Source organism: Capra hircus, chromosome 1 (assembly GCF_001704415.2).
Source record: "Capra hircus breed San Clemente chromosome 1, ASM170441v1, whole genome shotgun sequence".
NCBI classification, from domain to species: Eukaryota; Metazoa; Chordata; class Mammalia; order Artiodactyla; family Bovidae; genus Capra; species Capra hircus.
The window spans coordinates 77,190,818-77,212,515 of record NC_030808.1 but is presented as its reverse complement, the minus strand read 5'-3'; the positions used below and the strand labels follow the sequence as shown (position 1 = coordinate 77,212,515).

The 21,698-nt window shown below is 38.7% G+C and overlaps 1 protein-coding gene across 9 annotated transcripts in view; it reads left to right on the top strand.

The window, feature by feature from the left end:
• The window catches only part of TP63 (tumor protein p63), a 266,572-nt gene that overhangs the window by 213,894 nt on the left and 30,980 nt on the right, over positions 1 to 21,698 (top strand). For all 9 annotated transcript variants that reach the window (XM_018046624.1, XM_005675125.2, XM_018046627.1 and 6 more), the window contains one exon: positions 19,916 to 20,102. In XM_018046624.1, coding sequence (XP_017902113.1) covers positions 19,916 to 20,102 — 187 coding nt within the window. The remainder of the gene's footprint in view (positions 1 to 19,915; positions 20,103 to 21,698) is intronic.

Genomic DNA, 21,698 nt, shown 5'->3' with positions numbered 1-21,698 from the left:
CAGTCCTGAATACTCATTGGAAGGACTGACACTGAAGCTGAAACTCCAATACTTTGGCCACCTGATGCAAAAAACTGACTCATTGGAAAAGACCCTGATGCTGGGAAAGATTGAAGGCAGGAGGAGAAGGGAATGACAAAAGATGAGATGGTTGGATGGCATCACTGACTCGATGGACATGAGTTTGAGCAAGTTCTAGGAGTTGGTGATGGACAGGGAAGCCTTGCATGCTGCAGTCCACGGGGTCCCAAAGAGTCGGACATGACTGAGCAACTGAACTGAATGGCTAGTAGGTCATATTTTGCTTAGTATTACATTAGAAAAAGTTTCAACCATGTCCTTTTAGAATGAAGTGAAAGTGAAAGTTACTCAGTCATGTCTGACTCTTTGCTACCCTGTGGACTGTATAGTTCATGGAATTCTCTAGGGGATCCCCTAGAAGGGATCCCCTTCTCCAGGGGATCTTCCCAACCCAGAGACTGAACCCAGGTTTCCCGCATTGCAGGTGGATTCTTTACCAGCTGAGCCACAAGGGAAGCCCATGAGAGCATGCCAGATGTGGATTTTCTGAAAGCTGACATTGCAGCAGCAGGGTGGCATTGACGTTACCCTACTTAATTGCGTCCCTTGATGATAGATTGAGTGGGAAGGTGGATTATATAATTATTGATTTGTTTATTCTATCCGTATTCTTGGACAGTGACAAGTCAAGGCAGACTTGCAGTTGGGATTTTCATAGAGTATGGCATTTTTTCCAGAACAGGTTGAAAGAGTAAAGTTGTTTTCTTATTTTGTTTGATGGAGTGTGGGGGAAGGGACTTCATTGCACCTTTAGGAAAGAGAGCGGTTAAAAAATTACGCAGGTGTGTGTTGATATTAGCTGGCATCTTTACACATTATAATACTGAATTACCAGCCTGGCAGCGAACAGTGTGTAATATAGTATTTCGACTGAGGCAGGTGGTGATGATGGGTCGTAGTTACTGGAATGCTTTCCTCCCCTCTTCTCTTTGCAACATATTATTAGTAAAGGAGCTGAATTTACTCTTGTTTTCCAAAATCCCCTGGAGTTATTTTATTTAAACATGATATTTGGCTTTGAGCAGCTCATTCCTTAATACAGCAAACCTCTTCCCCTTCCTTCCAAAACAAAGCTTAGGAAAGGTTGCTTGTGTGTTTTGTTAGGGATATTTTATAGCCGGAAAGAGCTGAATTTCTGTGTTTGTTTGGAGGCACCTCTGTTCCATACCACTATAGAAGTAGTTTGTTCCTATGGATATTCAAGACTGTTTAAGAGGAAATTTGGTTGAGGCCCACCCCAAAACTTGGCCCTTCATACTTGCTTGTAGACTAGTACTTCCAAGAAATAAATACAGTCTTGAATGTGCATACATACATTTAAGTATGTACATTGACTCCTGCTGCTGCTGCTAAGTCGCTTCAGACATGTCCGACTCTGTGCGACCCCATAGATGGAAGCCCACCAGGCTCCCCCGTCTCCGGGATTCTCCAGGCAAGAACACTGGAGTGGGTACTCTTTGTATATTTCTGATCAGAAATCAGAAAGATTATCCTGTGTTTTCTATACTACTTTTAAAGAGTTACTTTAACAGTGTGATCCTGATAACCGGTGTCTGTAACGGATTTGTACCAGATCATAGAATATTCAAAATAGAAGGAATATATAGACACATTATAGATCCTCTAACAGAGCTTCCTCATTTTCTCCCTATGGATGCATTGCTCAGGATTCAAGCAGATCCTATGAGTTGCCTGAAATCCCTCAGTGAGTGAGTGTTAGAAGTCCACGATTTCTTTGGAGATCAGATACTTCCATCTTTGGAAGAAAATTCTTTCACATGTGCTTTCTTCTCTTTTTTCTGTTCATCAAGATATTTCATCAAATAATTTCATTTCAAAATTTGCATAATGTAAAAAGCCACAAGTTCACTGCAGTCTTACCTGTGTTCAAAGATTACTACAGTTTACTGCTGACTTATCAAATATAGGATCTGATGGAGATTAGATCTCAAAAAACCTGGTGGGCATTTCATGCTCAAGATTTCATTCTGACAATATAGTTACAAATTAAGAGAAAATATCTCAATTTCTAGAGAAGCATATTTTACTAAACTAGAAAGGATGTGATCTTGGGTCAACAAAACACCACAAAATATTGTAATCATGTAAATTGGTGATCATATTTTTTTTATATGACCTCTGTGCTTTCTGCTTGTTTTTCCAGTCATTTTGTATTTATGGAAATTTGCTGTGCTACCAGATGGCCCCATGCAGTGATGACCAACTGCATGGTACATGGGGAGGAACGTTGGTCTGAATGCCAGGGTGGTCCTTATTGCTGCTTAGTTTTCAGCAAGCCTCATTTCCTCACTGGAATCACTTCTTCTTGGGCTCCTCCTCCACAACTCAAGTGGCTAAAGCAAATGATCTCTAAGCTTTTCCTAATCTAAGCTTTTCTATTTCTAAGGAAATCTGAGTTTATTCTTACATTGCCTAGATTTAGTTGTGCAGCTATTAGAAATCATTGTCCCAGGGAGCCCTCTTGACCTTCTAAACTAAGTAGAGCACCATGTTTTACCCTATGTGATTCTGCCTTTTTTATAGAACATATATCACAGTTTTTGAAATGATTTAATGCTGCCTTTAAACCAACTCCTTTAGGGTAAGGAATACTTGTCCTTAAGTCCCTGGGACCTAGGACAGAGTCTGGCATGAAGCAGGTGCTTAATAAATATCTGTTGAATTACTGAACTGATTTTACCTCTCTAAGCATAAATTTTATATCTAAAATTCAAGAGGAAAAGGAAGTTTAGACAAAATATGCTATAATGTTTCTTCTGGGTTCTAATATCTTATTACTATATTCTGTGTCTTCTAAAATCATAAGTCTGCAGTGATTTTATAATCTGGTGCTGTAAAAGGAAAATTTTAATTAGGAAATAATTCAAGCATATAAAAAACAGTAAATTAGATACCCAGTAACTTCCAAAATGTTAAAAATATTTCCATATTGCTTCAAATCTTATCTTTAAATAAATAAAATGAAGCAAAGATCTTCCTCCATTTTATTCTAGTCCCTTCCTTCTTTCCAGTGATTAAGATGAAGGAAATATATCTGTATGTAAGAATATAAATAAATCTAGAAAACATGAGAAATAGAAATATCTGACTACTGATATTAAATTTTGAGCAGTTTAGTGCAGTTAAATATTACACGACGCTCAGTCCTGTCTAACTCTTTGTGATGCCATAGAGCCTGCCAGGCTCCTCTGACCATGGAATTCTTGAGGCAAGAACACTGGAGTTGGTTGCCATTTCTTTCTCCAGGGTATCTTTCTGACCCAGGGATCAAACCTGGGTCTCCTGAATTGCAGGCACATTCTTTACCATCTGAGCCATCAGGGAAGCCCAGGTAAATATTCAGTTCAGTTCAGTTCAGTCGATCAGTCTTGTCCGACTCTGCGACCCTATGAATCGCAGCATGCCTGGCCTCCCTGTCCATCACCAGCTCCCAGAGTTCACTCAGACTCTCGTCCATCAAGTCAGTGATGCCATCCAGCCATCTCATCCTGGGTCGTCCCCTTCTCCTCCTGCCCCCAATCCCTCCCAGCATCAGAGTCTTTTCCAATGAGTCAGCTCTTCGCGTGAGGTGGCCAAAGTACTGGAGTTTCAGCTTTAGCATCATTCCTTCCAAAGAAATCCCAGGGCTGATCTCCTTCAGAATGGACTGGTTGGATCTCCTTGCAGTCCAAGGGACTCTCAAGAGTCTTCTCCAATACCACAGTTCAAACGCATCAATTCTTCAGTGCTCAGCCTTCTTCACAGTCCAACTCTCACATCCATACATGACTACTGGAAAAACCATAGCCTTGACTAGACGGACCTTAGTCGGCAAAGTAATGTCTCTGCTTTTGAATATGCTATCTAGGTTGGTCATAACCTTTCTTCCAAGGAGTAAGCGTCTTTTAATTTCATGGCTGCAGTCACCATTTGCAGTGATTTTGGAGCCCAAAAAAATAAAGTCTGACACTGTTTCCACTGTTTCCCCATCTATTTCCCATGAACTGATGGGACCGGATGCCATGATCTTTATTTTCTGAATGTTGAGCTTTAAGCCAACTTTTTCACTCTCCTCTTTCACTTTCATCAAGAGGCTTTTTAGCTCCTCTTCACTTTCTGCCATAAGGGTGGTGTCATCTGCATATCTGAAGTTATTGATATTTCTCCCAGCAATCTTGATTCCAGCTTGTATTTCTTCCAGTCCAGCATTTCTCATGATGTACTCTGCATATAAGTTAAATAAGCAGAGTTTCAATATACAGCCTTGACATACTCCTTTTCCTGTTTGGAACCCGTCTGTTGTTCCATATCCAGTTCTAACTGCTGCTTGCTGACCTGCATATAGGTTTCTCAAGAGGCAGGTCAAGTAAATATTAAGGACATGTAAAATTTTATATGTGCTTATGGATATATACATGTATATTTTACAAATATATGGAAACAGATTTTAAAAATCTAGTTTTTAAGCAAATGAATTTAGTAACGTGAATCCAGTTTAGAACCTAGAGATTACTAGCAGATAAATATGAACTGTGTGATTCATTGAAAATGGTTAATCTTCAAACTTTAGTAGACTTTATCTGGTAACAATCATTTCCTGACCAGGTTGAAAAATGTTTTCATGATGTTCCCCAAATTACTTAAGCTACATTAAGCTCTTCATGCATCTTAGAAATAGGCTACAGTAGTAATCATAATACATGCCTTTTATGTAGGTCTTTTCAGTTGATGAAGGCTTCTCAAAGCCATGAATTTATCTTCCACTCTAAGAGATGTATATTACTTGTTATAACTTTTTTTCTATTTTATGTTTGTGAGGGGTGAAGTAATTACATAAAGACTTGGAGAATATATAGAAAAGGCAGAGTTTGACTCTTGTATCTTTACCCCTCATCCAGTAAATGTTGCTTCTCATTGTTGGTTTTAGATCAAATTCCTTTCCCAAAGCTCTTGGCTTTAAGAATTAAGCCCTGTCCTCTTCCGCAATAAAACTGGCCTGTCAATTCCAGTGTTAACTCATGGTATTTTATTTTCTTTGTCCAAAATTAAAACAGATTATTTTTTCTTTTCTTGATCTGTTGACAAGTCCAATGACTAAAGCATGTCTCATTTTCTTCCTAAATATGAGGAGCCTTCCTGAATATTGGGAGAGTTAATGAGCTCTCATTCATTCTGCTTTGATTTTAGAAAAGAGATAAGAAAATGACATATTATTTTTGCAAGCATCTTTTTCTAATGAATAATTGCTTTTGGCCTATTTTGGTATTCCTGTGCATATCTTTCATGATGAAAACTAGAATACTGAATTTTAGTAATTTCAAAACATTTCTGCCATCTCTCCACCTTTTCCTTCATTTGTACTGCTCTAGCTTATTCCCTCCTCATTTCCTGCCTGAATGGGTCCTGATGGGTATCCCTCCTTCCTACTTTGCCCCAGTCTCTTCCTCCTGCCAAATTTGTTTTACTTACTACATAGAAACTCATCAGGTCTTTCCCCTGCTTTGCAGTCCTCAGTGACTGTGCTTTGCCTGCTTGCTGATAGAGTCCACCCGTTTCTTCAGAAATCCAAGGCTCCTCTGAATCTAGTGGGTGCTTCCCTCACTCAGCCTCTTCTCCTCCTTCCCCTAGCCTATCTCTATTTCAACCCTATTCACATCTCTTTTGCTGGTACTGATGATTTTCTCTCTTATGGTGACCCTGCTCTCTGCCTCTTGGCTCTTCCATCCTCCTGTCTTTGGATGCACCATCCAGTGGGTGAATACCCTATCTTTTTAAGACCTAGTTTGAATATCACCACCTCCATGAAAGCTTTCTTCTCTACTTTATTGGAATACATTTACTTTTCTCCTTCTCTCTTATTCCAACCAATCCACCAGTGAATCTGGTTAAAATATATCTGGAAACCAAGTGCTTCTCACCAACTCCCTGCTGGTCTAAGCTACTCTCATATTTTTCTTGAATTATTTGCAGTGCCTTCCTTGCTGGTCTCTCTGCTTCTGTCTTTGGTCAACAGAGTTTCTTCTTCACTTTACAGTCAGAATTTTATTAAAGTACAGATCAGATCATGTCACCACCTCAAACCTTCATGGTGGCCTCCTGTCTCACATCAGAGAAAACTGCAGTCCTTACTCTGGCCAAAAACCTTGGACTATCTGGGCCTCAACCTCTCTAATTTCTGATCACACCCACTGTCACTGTAGCCTTGCTCTCTAGTGGCACTGGCCTTCAAGACAGACATACTCACCCCCGGACCTTAGCACTTGCTGTCTCCAGCAATTGGAACATAATCTCCCTAGAGCATACCTGGCTCACTCCCATGTTTCCTTTAGATCTTTCTTTAAGTACCAGCTTACCAAAGTATCCTTCTCTGATAACTCTAGATAAAATAATATCCTCCTCACATAGCAGTCTCTAACTCCTGGCTCTTGACTCTATCTCCTTTAAATTTACCTTGATTTTCTTTTCTTGATTGCACTTATTACCATCTGACAGAGTATTCACTTGTTTATCCTAGAATGTTAGTACCTTTAGAGCTTTACCTTAGTTTTTGTTCGCTTCTGAGTTTCCAGACCTAAAACAGAGTCTTGAATATAGTACTTGCTCAATAAACATAAATGTTATTAATTTGTAGTTAATTGCTCTATCCTCTGTAACCCCATGACACTTTGCAAACCTGTAGCATATTGTTTGTGTGTCACTCTGCTTCTAAACTGTTAGCAACTTGAGGGAAAAGACTGACTAATTTTTTCTTTTAACTTATTTTAAAACATTAAGGACTGTCCTACACAGTTGAGGATATTTAAGTTCCTGCATTTGAGGGTTTTTAAAATCTCATTTCTCTCTGTTCCTAGTACAGAATAGAGTGCCTGGCATGCTCAGGTAAATGTTTGTTTGATAATTATTGAATGATGTGCAAATGGGGAGATAAATAGATCTCATTCCTAGTTTGCAGTGACAACTGCTTAGCAGATTCTAATGTAGTCAGTGTTTTATTTTCCACTAAAATTTTGCGAATTCCAGAAAAATACCTAACTGAATTAGACACTCAAGTTACTGACAGACCCCTGTAGCAAATTTATTACTTAAAAGGTATAGAACTGAATTGAGAAATGTCAAAAGATGTCAATAGTAGTTCTGATAGCTTGCTATAATATATTCATGGAAGGCAATAGAACCTAATTAGGGGCCTATATTAATAAATAAGCATAAAGGGACTGATTTTAAGGAACCAAAGAAAGCAAATAAACAACTGAAAGAAAAATTAAAGTTTGCTTCAGTACAAAGTAATAAAACATAAGCACCATAAAGTTGGAGGAGCAAATAATAAACCTGGAACAGCAGGCTCTCATAAAAAGATGACTGGATAAGGTAAAAGGGGAGATAGATGAGATAAGAAAGGTTATTTGAAATGCAGTAAAAGAATTTCAACTTTTTGTAGTGGAATAAATCAAAGTTAACGCTACAAAATCATACTAATGGTAGAGAAAACAAATTTGAGAAGCTTTACCAGAATGTAAACAAGATGACAACAGTTAGTGTTCAAGTATATAAAATGTATCATGGATAGAAAAGGATAGCCAAAGCAAGACTCTCATGTATCTAGAAACTAATAAGAGCAGAAAGAACAAAAATACAAGCAAAAAAATAAAATTACTGAGTTGAGTTCAAGCATGTAAGTTAAAAGCTTACCAATTTCCAAATTATTTCAAGAAGTAAAAAAGGACACATAGAAGCATTTTTACTTAAAACAAAAACAACAACAAAATAAAGAAGAAAAAAAAATCCTGTAATAACTAGGGAGAATAAGCAGTTGGCTTAATTTAAAGAAAGAAAATTCAAATTGATTTCAGACTTCTACAACACTAAGATAAACATTGACTCAATTATCCAGTTTTGAGAGATTCAGTTAAAATTAATTTATGTACTAAAGATTTATATGCTAAAATCACTATCTTCAATGATATTTTTACACTGGAGTAAAATTTACACTAAGAAGGCATGCTTAAATAAATCATCAGTTCAGTTCAGTTCAGTCACTCAGTCATGTTTGACTCTTTGCGACCCCATGAATCACAGCACGCCAGGCCTGCCTGTCCATCACCAACTCCCGGAGTTCACTCAGACTCATGTCCATCGAGTCACTGATGCCATCCAGCCATCTCATCCTCTGTTGTCCCCTTCTCCTCCTGCCCCCAATCCTTCTCAGCATCAGAGTCTTTTCCAGTGAGTCAACTCTTTGCATGAGGTGGCCAAAGTACTGGAGTTTCAGCTTCAGCATCAGTCCTTCCAAAGAAATCCCAGGGTTGATCTCCTTCAGAATGGACTGGTTGGATCTCCTTGCAGTCCAAGGGACTCTCAAGAGTCTTCTCCAACACCACAGTTCAAAAGCATCAATTCTTCAGTGCTCAGCCTTCTTCACAGTCCAACTCTCACATCCATACATGACTACTGGAAAAACCATAGCCTTGACTAGACGGACCTTAGTCGGCAAAGTAATGTCTCTGCTTTTGAATATGCTATCTAGGTTGGTCATAACTTTTCTTCCAAGGAGTAAGCATCTTTTAATTTCATGGCTGCAGTCACCATCTGCAGTGATTTTGGAGCCCCCCAAAAAATAAAGTCTGGTGTATATCCTTTTTAATACTATAAACATAACCACATAAAATTATATTTTTAAATCAGAAAACACTCATCATAGGTTCTAATTGTTGCTTCTCGACCTGTATACAGGTTTCTCAGGAGAGAGGTAAGATGGTCTGATATTCTCATCTCTTTAAGAGTTTTCCACAGTTTGTTATGATCCACATAGTCAAAGGCGTTTGTGTAGTCAATGAAACAGAGGTAAATGTTTTTCTTAAATTCCCTTGCTTTCTCTTTGATCCAGCAAAGTTTGGCAATTTGATCTCTGGTTCCTCTGCCTTTTCTAAACCCAGCTTGGACATCTGGAAGTTCTTGGTTAACAATGCGGAAGCCTGGTGTGTGGAATTTTGAGCATAACCTTACTAGCATAGGTGATGAGTGTAATTTTCCAGTGGGTTGAACCATTCTTTACTACTGCATTTCTTGGGATTTGGGATGAGGATTGACCTTTCCTAGTCCTGATGCCGGAAAAGATTGAAGACAGAAGGAGAAGAGGTTGACAGAGGATGGGATGGCTGGATGGCATCACCAATATAATGGACATGAACTGGGGCAAATTCCAGGAGATGGTGAAGGACAGGGAGGCCTGGTGTGCTGCAGTCCATGGGGTCACGAAGAGTCAAACACAAGTGGTGACCAAACAACAACAACATGATATGTTAATTAAAAAAAAGATACCAAACTTTTAATGATATCCGCCAGTTTGTATGTGTGTGTGCATGTGTATGAAGAAATCTAAAATGCGGTGTGTCTGGGTAGGGGGAATATGTCATATATTCTCTTTTTTCCATAATTTTTATCTGTACCTGTTTTTATAACTAAGAGCATAGACATATCAATTTTTTTAAAAAAGAGAAGTTGGGTACGTTTTTAATCCCCATACTGCTTCTAATAGGGACTGCATTTCGGAGAGAGAGATTTTGTATCTTCAAACATAAAGTTTGGAATGTTTAATATCTACCCAAAAGCTGCTGAAAATTCAATGCAGTGGACTTGGATCACCAAAGAAATTCTTAAGCTATAGTGAATTATTTTTTCCAGGAATAAACTCAATGGGGTTCTTGATTTGATAGCTATAAGTAGGAAAACCTAGCTAGAGATATATATAATACATACACATATAATCTTGGAACAGCAGTGAAAAAAAAAATCTGTTTAGAATGGTAAGAAAATGTACAAAGGGTAAATAAGTTCAAACCATCAATAGAAATGGAATGCATGAAATGAACCAAAAGCCCAGAGAAAGAATTGTTTTTCTCAAGGATGTATATGTAGTCCCTTATAATAAATTGGATATAAAGAAGAATAGAACCCCACCCTCCCATAAGAAATGTCTCATTTATTCCTCAGTGTTAAAAATTAGATACATCAGAGGTTGTCAATATATCTAAAAGCGTGCTTAAAGTGAACTTCATAGAATTAAAAGCTTATATTAGGAAACTATGAAAGTCTGAAAGCAGTCATCTTAAAGCAAAGTTTCAAATTTAAAGAAGAAAAAGAAAGTAATAGAAAATTGAACCATAATTTAATTCATGAAGTTAGACAAGAAAAAAAATTAAAATTTGTGCATATTAGAAAAGAAGAAACTGGCTTTACTTGCAGTTGACATGATCATCTATGTAGAAAATTATATCTACAAAAAACTACTAGAACTAATACAGTCATTTTATTTAGAAATGGAAAATAGTTAGAAATTAAACATTTAAAATATGATTTACAGTTTAAAATTGTTGTAAATAATATTTACAATATACAGTTAGAAATGAAAACTTTTAAATATTATTTACAGCAATTAAAAACTTTTTTATAGCAATTTAAAAAGTACTGAAGAAGCAATGAAACAAACCTATGGAAGATTTGCTTACTGAAGACTATTACTGAGAAGAATTAAAGATGTTCTAATTAAATGGAGATATGTACCACATTCATGGATTAGAAGGCACAATGTTTTTAAGATATCAGTTCTTTTCAAGATGACCTATATATTGAACACAATTTCATCTAAAATTCCACCAGACATTTTTGTGGGAATTGACAAATTTCTGGTAAATATTATATGGAAATTCAAAGTATCTAGGATAACTAAGCAATTTTGAAATACAAGAACAAAATTGGGAGACTCAGACTGCCTGTTTTAAGACTTGGTATAGCGTAATCCTAGACAGCATATTAAAAAGCAGAGACATTACTTTACCAACAAAGGTCTGTCTAGTCAAAGCTTTGGTTTTTCCAGTAGTCATGTGTGGATGTGAGACAAAGAATTGATGGCTTTAAACTGTGTTGTTAGAGAAGACTGTTAATAGTCCCTTGGACAGCAGAGAGATCCAACCGGTCCATCCTAGAGGACGTTAGTCCTGGAAGGACTGATGCTGAAGCTGAAACTCCAATATTCTGGCCACCTGATGTGAAGAACCAACTCATTTGAAAAGACCTTGATGCTGGGAATGATTGAAGATGCGAGGAAAAGGGGATGACAGAGGATGAGATGGTTGGATGACATCACCAACACAATAGCCATGAGTTTGAGTAAATTCCAGGAATTGGTGATGGATGGGGAAACCTGATGTTCTATAGTCCATGGCGTCACAAAGAGTCAGACGTGACTGAGCGACTGAACTGAACTGATAGAGTAATCCAGACAGTGTTATAGTAATACTGTTGAATACTATGAATACTAGATTAATAGAGAAGAAGGCACTGTCCAAATAAAGGTTTGAGTGCATTCAGTTAGTTAATTTTCATAAAAGTTACTAACGCAATTTAGAAGGAAAATATAATCTTCTCAACAAATGGTGCTAGAACAATTGAATATCCATTAAAAAGAAGAGGAAGAGGAGGGGGATAAAGAAGAGGCTGAAAGTGGATATAGAACTAAATGCAAGAGTTATGATTATAAATCTGTAGGAAATCATGGAAAATTCTTCTCACATTGGATTAGACCAGATTTTTTTAGGACACAAAATGCATGAGTATTAAAGGCAAAATATTGATAATTTCCTAAAATTAGCTGTTTTGGAAAATCAGAGAGAGTAAGGTACAAAAGGTAAGAGAGAACCTGGAGAAAATATATTTTAAAAACTTACAGGATAGAAGGACCTGTATCTAGAATATATAAAGAACTCTTGTAGTCAAAAAGGAACACACACAACTCATTTAAAAAAAATGAAAAATTTAAAAGTATAAACAATTTGAGCAGAGGCTTCAGAAACAAATGGAAAATCTGTCTGTAAAATACAAAATGAATATAAATATATATTTTAAACTTTTTATATACAGTATAAATATAAATGAAATCTATATGTGTATATGAATAGATACTCAGGATCATTAAACATCAGGGGGATGTTAATTTAAGTCACAATGAAAACCAGTACATACCTACGAGGATAGCATTGAAATTGACAATACCAAGTGCTGGCAAAGGTCAGTTTTCATTCCAGTCCCAAAAAAGGCAATGCCAAAGAAAGCTCAAACTACCACACAATTGCACTCATCTCGAGCGACTTCACTTTCACTTTTCACTTTCATGTATTGGAGAAGGAAATGGCAACCCACTCCAGTGTTCTTGCCTGGAGAATCCCAGGGACGGTGGAGCCTGGTGGGCTGCCGTCTATGGGGTTGCACAGAGTCGGACATGACTGAAGCGACTCAGCAGCAGCAGCAGCACGTATTAGCAAAGTAATGCTCAAAATTTCCAAGCTAGGCTTCAATAGGATGTGAACTGAGAAATTCCAGATGTTCAAGCTGGATTCAGAAAAGGCAGAAGAACCAGAGATCAAATTGCCAATATCCGTTGGATCATAGAAAAAGCAAGAAAATTCCAGGAAAACATCTGCTTCATTGACTACTCTAAAGCCTTGACTGTATGGATCACAACAAACTGTGGAAAATTCTTAAAGAGATGGGAATACTAGACCACCTTACCTGCCTCTTGAGAAATCTGTATGCAGGTCAAGAAGCAACAATTAGAACCAGACATGGAACAACGAACTGGTTCAAGATTGGGAAAGAAGTACGTCAAAGCTGTATATTGTCACCCTGCTTATTTAACTTATATGCAGATTACATCATGCAAAATGTCGGGCTGGATATTCCTTAATATAAATAACCTCAGATATTCAGATGACACCACCCTTATGCCTGAAAGCGAAGAGAAACTAAAGAGCCTCTTGCTGAAAGTGAAAGAGGAGAGTGAAAAAGCTGGTTTAAGACTCAGCATTCAAAAAAACAAAAATCATGGCATCCTGTCCCACCAATTCATGGCAATCAGATGGGGAAACAGTGGAAACAGTGACAGACTTTACTTTCTTGGGCTCCAAAATCACTGTAGATGGTGACTTTCACCATGAAATTAAAAGACGCTTGCTCCTTGGAAGAAAAGCTGTGACCAACCTAGACAGCGTATTAAAAAGCACAGACATTACTTTGCTAAAAAAGATCCATCTAGTCAAAGCTATGGTTTTCCCAGTAGTCATGTATAGATGTGAGAGTTGGACCATAAAGAGAGCTGAATCCCAAAGACTTGATGCTTTTGAACTGTGGTGTTGGAGAAGACTCTTGAGAGTCCCTTGGACTGCAAGGAGATCCAACCAGTCCATCCTAAAGGAAATCAGTCCTGAATATTCATTGGAAGGACTGATGCTGAAGTTGAAGCTCCAATACTTTGGTCACCTGATGCAAATATCCAACTCCCTGGAAAAGACCCTGATTCTGGGAAAGATTGAAGGCAGGAGGAGAAGGGGATGAAAAAGGATGAGATTGTTGGATGGCATCACCAACTTGCTGGACATGAGTTTGAGCAAGCTCCAGGATTTGGTGATGGACAGGGAACCCTTGTGTATACAGTCCATGGGATTGCAAAGAGTTGGACACGATTGAGTGAGTGAACTGAAGTGAAGTGCTGTCAAGGATATGAAACCCTTTTACACTGCTAGTGATAATGTAAAATACCACAGCCTCCTTTTAAAACAGCTTGGCAGTTTCTTATGAAGTTAGGCATACACTTAACCAGCACTCACACTTATAGTACTTAATCAAAATAATGTAAACATGTCTTAAGATATGTATATGAAAGTGAAAGTGAAGTCACTCAGTTGTGTCCAACTCTTTGCCACCCCGTGTACTGTAGCCTCCCAGGCTCCTCCATCCATGTAATTTTCCAGGCAAGAACACTGGAGTGGATTGCCATTTCCTTTCCAGGAGATCTTCCCTGACCCAAGGATTGAACCTAGGTCTCCCTCATTGTAGGTAGATGTTTTACTGTCTGAGCCACCAGGGAAGTCCAAGATGTGTATGTAAATGCTCATAATGCAATTGGTCGCTCCATATCCATGGGAGACTGGTCCTAGGATCCCAGATGAATACCAAAATCCACAGAAGCAAAACTCACAGATGCTCAAGTCCCTTAATGATCGTCTGTTATTTCCATTTAACCTACATACATCCTCTTTTGTACTTTAAATCATCCCTAGATTACTTATAATGCTTCCTACAGTGTGAATGCTATGTAAATAGTTGCTTGCATGGCAAATCCAAATTTTGGTTTGGGGAACTTATTGGAAAATCTGCCCCCCCCCCGCCTATATTTTCAGTCCTTGCTTGATTGAATCCATGGATATGGAAGCCATGAATGTGGAAAACAACTGGAATTTTATTTATAGTTAATAAAAAACTGGAAATAATTGGTGACTTGATAGACAATGGAATTCCACTAAGTAATAAAATGGAATGTGAATACACGCAAAAACATAAATGAATCTTAGAAGCATTATGCTAATCCAAGCACCTGATTGTACAGTATTAATCTATTTCTAAAAATTCTAGAAAGGCAAAAGTATAATGAGAGAATGCAGGTGGATGAATGCCTGAGAAATGGTTGGGGAGAGGAATGACTGAAAAGGGGAATCAGATAATTTTAATGAGAGCTGGAGGTTGAAGGAAGGTTAGGCAGGAGTAAGAGTGTATGTATCTTATTCATGATAGTGGTTACACTGGAGTGTACATTTGTCAAAAGTCATCAACATGTACACTTAAAAATGAATGTATTTTCTAGTATTTTAGGGGACTTCCCTGGTGGCTCAGACGGTAATGAATCTGCCTGCAGTGAGAGACCCAGGTTCTATTCCTAGGTCAGGAAGATTCCCTGGAGAAGGGAAGGGCTACCCACTCCAATATTCTTGCCTGGAGAATTTCATGGACAGAGAAGCCTGATGGGCTACAATCTATGGGGTCACAAAGAGTCTTGACTGAGCAACTTTCACTTTTTCACATAGTATATTAGACTTCAAAGCTGATTAAAGCAAAACAAAACATACATGCCCAAAAGAAGAAATTGATCTTTAGATGTACACAATCTCAAGTCAATGTTTGGGAGCATTTTAGGGGCAGATTTTAGAAGTCCCAGAGAGGAAGAGAGAGATTAAAAGAAGCCAGATATATTCCAATTTGTTATCTCTGCCGGCTTGAATCACCAGGGTATTTAAAATTGTGGCGTAAGTCAGATTCCCACTTTTGGTGATCTTGCAGAAGTGTGGAAAATCGGTAAATATGAGAGTAGCTATTTGGTGGGGGAAGTGGACAAATCTAAGGAATTATGAAAACACTAAAGGCCAGAGACACTGAATTTAGTATTGGAAAAATATTAAACACCATTACAAAACCAATTTGCAAGCCATGAAGGACACTGAGTAGAAGCAGCTTGGCTTTGTCAAGAAGAAACCGCATGAGACTAGCTTCAGCCCCTCTGATACTGAACAATAGGTCTGGGAAGTTTAACTGGAAGCAACAATTGGAATGTATCCTAGTCAGACATTTAGATATAGTCAGTAGTAAAACTCATCACAAAAATTGGAAAATATGGTTTATAACCTAGATGCATCTCTGTCTGAAGAGTGATATCAAAATTGTCCCAGTGCAATATGGAAAACAGGGGAAATATGCTTGAATTGTGCGCGATGAGTGTGTGGTGTGTTTGCATGGGTAGAAAAGGGGGATGGAAAGTGTGTGTTTGGAGGATGAGGAGAGGGAATGAAAGATTAAGCCAGAATGTAAAGGACCTTAAACCACAACTGAGCAACTTCACTTTCACACATTGGAGAGGGAAATGGCAACCCACTCCAGTGTTCTTGCCTGGAGAATCCCAGGGACGCGGGAGCCTGGTGGGCTGCTATCTGTGGGGTCGCGCAGGGTTGGACACAACTGAAGCGACTTAGTAGCAGCAGCAGCAGCAGCAGCAGCAAACCATGTGAAACAACAGGACCTCACTCATGAGTTCCTCCCAGTCACAATAGAAGTTCTGACAGACAGCTGGTCCTAAACTGCAGGTCACCTTCCTCCTGCGCCAGGGTAATTTCACTTCTATCACTTGGTGCTTCTCCCAGCACTAAAAGGAGCAAACCTTATTATGTGTTTGTGTGCCAAGTCGCTTCGGTTGTCTCTGACTCTCTGTGACCCCATGGTCTGTAGCCTGCCAGGCTCCTCTGCCCATGGAATTCTTCAGACAAGAAGACTGGAGTGGGTTGCCATGTGCTTGTCCAGGGGATCTTCCCAGCCCAGAGGGTGAACCCATGTCTCTTTGTCTCCTGTATTGGCAGGCGAGTTCTTTACTGTGAGCGCCACCTGGGAAGCCTATTCTACTGAGAAATAAATAAAGAGGAATTATTGCTGATAAGTAGATCACTTTCAAGCTCCATTTTAATGTTAGAGAAGATGTGTACCTCTTAAGTTGATTCAGAAAATAGCCACATGGTTGAGAATTATGAAAAAATAAAAGTACAAATATATGCAGTGTTGAGCCAAGAGAATGAGAGATGAGGACCTACTGTTTCAGGTCTCAGGGTGATTCTTATGTTCTGATTGTTAACCAGCTCTTCCCTGTGACCTCAGGCAAGTCCTCCCCCTGCCTTTTTCTTATCTGTAAAGTGTGGATAATAATACTGATCCATTATCTGTTTTCTGAAATTCAGAGGACTCTGAAAAACAGAAGTTGCTTTGGTTTTGTTGTAATTTCATAAATTTGTGGCAAACTCACATGGTGGTGAAACTTGGCTTGAACATTAAGGGTTTATGTTCATTTTCCACTTATTGTGAATATTCATGAATTCTGAAGAAATATTAAGGTTTGATTATAGTGAAAGAAAAAATTGAAAGTGTTAGTTGCTCAGTTATGTCTCTTTGAGATCCCGTGAGCCACAAAGGAAGCCCATTAAATCCTGCTGGAAGTATTTATAACACGTGCTGGTAGCTCAGACGGTAAAGAATCTGCCTGCAATGCGTGAGACACAGGTTCAGTCCCTGGGTCAGGAAGATCCCAGGAGAACGGAACGGCAATCCACTCCAGTATTCTTGACTGGAGAATTCTGTGGACAGAGGATCCTGGGAGGCTATAGTCCATGGGGTTGCAAAGAGTTGGACAGGACTGAGCAACTAACATTTTCACTTTCATATGAACTCTACTCCATTTCTAAAATCTCAACAGTTCTGGATTCTGAAACATCTGGCTTCAGTGGTTTCAGATAAGAGACTGTAGATCTGTAATACCTTCCTCTTAGGTTTCTGTGAAGATTTAAGTTTTTTATACCAGATCTCAAAAAAAAAAATGGTGAAGTTATTATTGCATATAGATTACAGAAACTCAGAAATTAGATTCCCCACTACCTCTCTGAGAATGAGTGAAGTGTTAACACTTGATGATGCCTATGATTATTCTTAGTACTTTTGCATTTTAGTCTGTCAGGTGTGATTTATAGTATATCAGTTATTAAAATGGAATGTTCCTCTTAACTGTCCTACTCTGAACACTTATCCTTCTTTTTTTATAATCTTTACATACCTGGATGGGTGCCTTATTTGCCTTCAGGTGTTAGCTGGCAAACTTATTTTGGAGTCATCTTTCCTAAGGTACATTTTATGAAACTCATGTTTAGATTATATATCTCCTAACTTAAACACAAACAGATAGGCTCATTTACTGAGAGTTGTCAATAAAAGAAAATTCATAATATGTTATAAGACAGTGTCTTTGTTTGTAAAGTCATTGGTTAAAAAACACTTGAGCAAATACATCCATCTAGATTTCATTGTGTTTCCCAAGTAGAATTTTATTTTTGTGGTTGATTTTTGGCATGCTTCCTATTTCTTCAAGCTATGTAAAACCCTTTTGCTGTGCTTAATCCTTGACCTGTGGGCATGGAGAAATGATTATGCAATACACATCTAGTATTGGGAAATTCATAACTGAAAATTTCATATACTGAAATGCTTGGGAGAAAAAGATTATTTAAATAAATATTATATTTCAAAAGGAAGAAATAAAGCAGTTATTTTTAAGTGTGCTTTTCCATGGGACATTTGCTTCTATTCAGAGTTGGGTTGGAGCATAGCAGTAATGAATCCCTTTGCTCCGCACTGTCTTTTCCCTGGAAAAATATTGTTGCCAATTTAGATTTGTAACCTGTGTGTGTGTGTCTGTTTACCTTTGTTTGGGTGTTACTAGGTGCCCTGCTCTTGGCCAGCAGTTCCATTGACCAAGTGGTTTCACTCAACCTCAGAATGAGGAGGAATGCAGTGATGAGACTTTGACCCACAGGGTGATCGCTTAAGGTTTAAGATAATATAAGGATTAGAATGGAGACTTTCTAAAAGGAAACAAGGATGAACCATTATTTTCAAGGTCTCATGCTTTCTCTACCCTATTTTCTAATTCTACAACCAACCAACCAACCACTGAACTTCCTTTCCAAGCAGAAGGAAGTATAGGGAGGAAAATTTCAGTCCCTTGTGAATGAAAAGATCATCTTTATTGCTGCCGTGTCTTACTGTGTTGTAATAGGGCAGTCCTTTCATGAGAACATAGGACCAAATGACCCCTTTCAGATCCCTCATTCTTTTGGACTATGACCTTACAAGATAAGTGCAGTTGTTTGAGGGAACTTTTGCAATTTTCTAGTTGGTTGACCTTAAATGAAATATCTTCACTATCTACCAGATATTCTGTCTGAAAACATTTTTTTCCCTTACCCTAACTTTTATGAGTCTCTCTAGAGTATTGTAAGGGTAGGATTAATTATAGTCTGCTTAATATCACTCAACACATGAGAATACTGTTTTTCCGTCTAGTGTTCAGTACTCTATAAACCTGTTCATAGTGTTAATCATTGAGATATTTCTGAGAATCAGTTTCTTCATCCTGAAGAGATGATAACTGTAAATATGACACAAATGTGTTTTGATAAATGGTTTCAACCAATGGTGAACATGATGCTGATAACTTGGTCTCCGTGCACCGGTGCCAGATCAAATCTCAGAGATAGAATTTGGGGTGAAGTAGAAGAGGATAGCTTTATTTCTTTACTAGTCATAAGGGGACACAGTGTGATCCTACCCTCAAACACAGTGACCCAACCTGGGAGTATTTGGTAAGGAGCTTTACAGCAGTGGTTCCAGAGTGAGGCTGATGATAAGATTAGAGTGTGTGCAGGACCAGCCTCTTTCAATCTGATTTCCAGTAATCTCCTGATGCCTTTCTTTGGTGCCTTTAATATGGCCTCAGGTGTTCTCCAGAGTGAAGAATGCTAAATCCATTCCATTGGGGTTTTTGGTTCTAATAAGAGCTTAAAGATTCTGTTCTGTGTGTCCCGTGAGGGGGAACCAGGAACCTGGCCCAAGGCTGCACTGTGGTTTCTTGGCTGTTCTTCCCTTGTCTTTGTATCCTCTCCCTTCCCTGATTACCAGAATGTTGAATCTGTTCTCTGGGGCTCTGGGAAGGACAGAGGCTGGAGTCTGCTCCTTACAAACAAGGAATGGGGGACACAGGCTTCCATATCCAGGAGCCCCATAGGGTCCTGCTTAGTTTCAAATAGGCAGCTCTAAAGGAACATGTTTACAGAAAAGTGAAGTTAAAGTGAGTGAAGTTGCTCAGTCGTGTCTGACTCTGCAACCCCATGGACTGTAGCCTACCAGGCTCCTCCCTCCATGGGATTCTCCAGGCAAGAGTGTGAAGTGGGTTGCCATTTCCTTCTCCAGGGGATCTTCCCGACCCAGGGATCGAACCTGGGTCTCCAGCATTCCAGGCAGATGCTTTAACCTCTGAGCCACCAGGGAAGCATGTATATATATTTCCTCGTTCTGATTTTGAATATAACAAAATCTCCTGTTGTTTCCTTTCTTTCTTCCACCATGGACCATCTCTAAGCAGTATTCCACTGAACTGAAGAAGCTGTACTGCCAAATTGCAAAGACATGCCCCATCCAGATCAAGGTTATGACTCCACCACCTCAGGGTGCTGTCATCCGGGCCATGCCTGTCTACAAGAAGGCCGAGCATGTCACTGAAGTGGTAAAAAGGTGCCCCAACCATGAGCTGAGTCGTGAATTCAACGAGGGTAAGGAGAATGGGGATCTGTAGCTGTTCAACTAAGCTTGAAATAGAGCTCCTGTGGAAAGTTTTGTCTGGGATCCACCTATCTGTTTCCAACCTCTGCAATCTGATGGCAGCTTAGTCTACCTTTTTGGCTAACAAGACTGTCTGAGAATGATGTTGAATAAATTTCAGGCTTTCACAATAATTAAACTGCTTATTTTAATATTGGTAATCACTGGATGACCTGGACTTGCCTCTCTTCTCCCTGTTTCTTCCTTCCTTCTGTTGAGAGAGTGAGTAATTTCCTGGGTTCTGTTTTGTGGCAACAAAGATTTGAAATGGCAGACCAATGTTACAGCTCACTTACAGCTCAGAGTTTTATTCAGCAAACAAAGGATAGTATACCCTGGAGGCATGAGGGTGGGCCGATCCCAAAGGAGAGGCCTCAATCCATCTTGGGTCTCTCTTTTTGTACTTTTTGTCTCCTCTCCCTATGCAAATTAGGGCTAGGTGTGTTTCACCTGAGGTTCTCACTCCCACTCCAGGCTGCAGATTTTCTTTTGTTCTGTTATTGTGGGCTTTTCCCTTTGTCTTTTAGCCACCACCATTTTGGGCTGCTTTTTGCTTTTCTACCTAACACTTCCCTTTTTTTTTAATGAGAGGATTTAAGAAGAACAGTGTGCCCTCTGATCTGTTGGTCCCCTACTAAGGGCTTCAGTACCTATCCCAGGGTGATTGTCAAGGGTTGACCAATTAGGGTCTAGAAGGGTAAGAGAAAGGAGCATACAAAGTGAGAAATATTAAAAAAAAAAAAAGAAGAAGAAGAAGAGGAAAATGGGGAATAAGAAAAATAAATGAAGACAAATAACAGATAAGAGGAGTAAACGGACGATCTAGAACATGAGCTTGGAGGGGAAGCAGTAAAGAGCAGGTTATCTTGGGGCCACCTTCAAGTGCTATATCCATAGATAAGTTAGGTCCCAGGTTCTGAGCCTCAGATTCAGTAATAGTTTTACAGAAGTGGTCATTATTTCCAAGGGTCCTTTTACATTTACTATTCTAAAGTTTATGAAGAGAGGCTAAGTCAAGAACACAAAACAGTTGAAAGGAAGGACAAGAGAAAGCGTAAAGATTCATCAAAGAGCAATGAGGAGACAGGAGGATTGGGAGTTAGAATACCTTTTATAGAAATTATGTGAAAAATAGAAAGATTGGTAGGTTATCCAGAGTATGTGTATGTAGATAATATAAGAGGTGGTAATGAAAAAGTAATGGAGATAGTAGATAGAAATTTCAAAAAGGAAAAAAAGTTAAAATCTCTCCACCTTAACACAGCTAATTTTTACATATTAATTTCTAGTCCTTGTCTATATGACCTCATTATCCATACCTCTGCATCCTACCTTTTACTTAATGATATGCTGTAGAAGTTATTCTCTATAGCTAGGCTTTCTTATCAGTTTCCATAACTGCTCTTGATCCATCAAGATGACATAACCATTTTTTGTTGTTGTTTGCTTTTTCTTATTTTTTAGCACAATAGTTATTTAAAATTTTTGCCATTATATATGATATTTCAGGCAACAGAGAGCATCTTGATATATGAAGCCTTTTACTT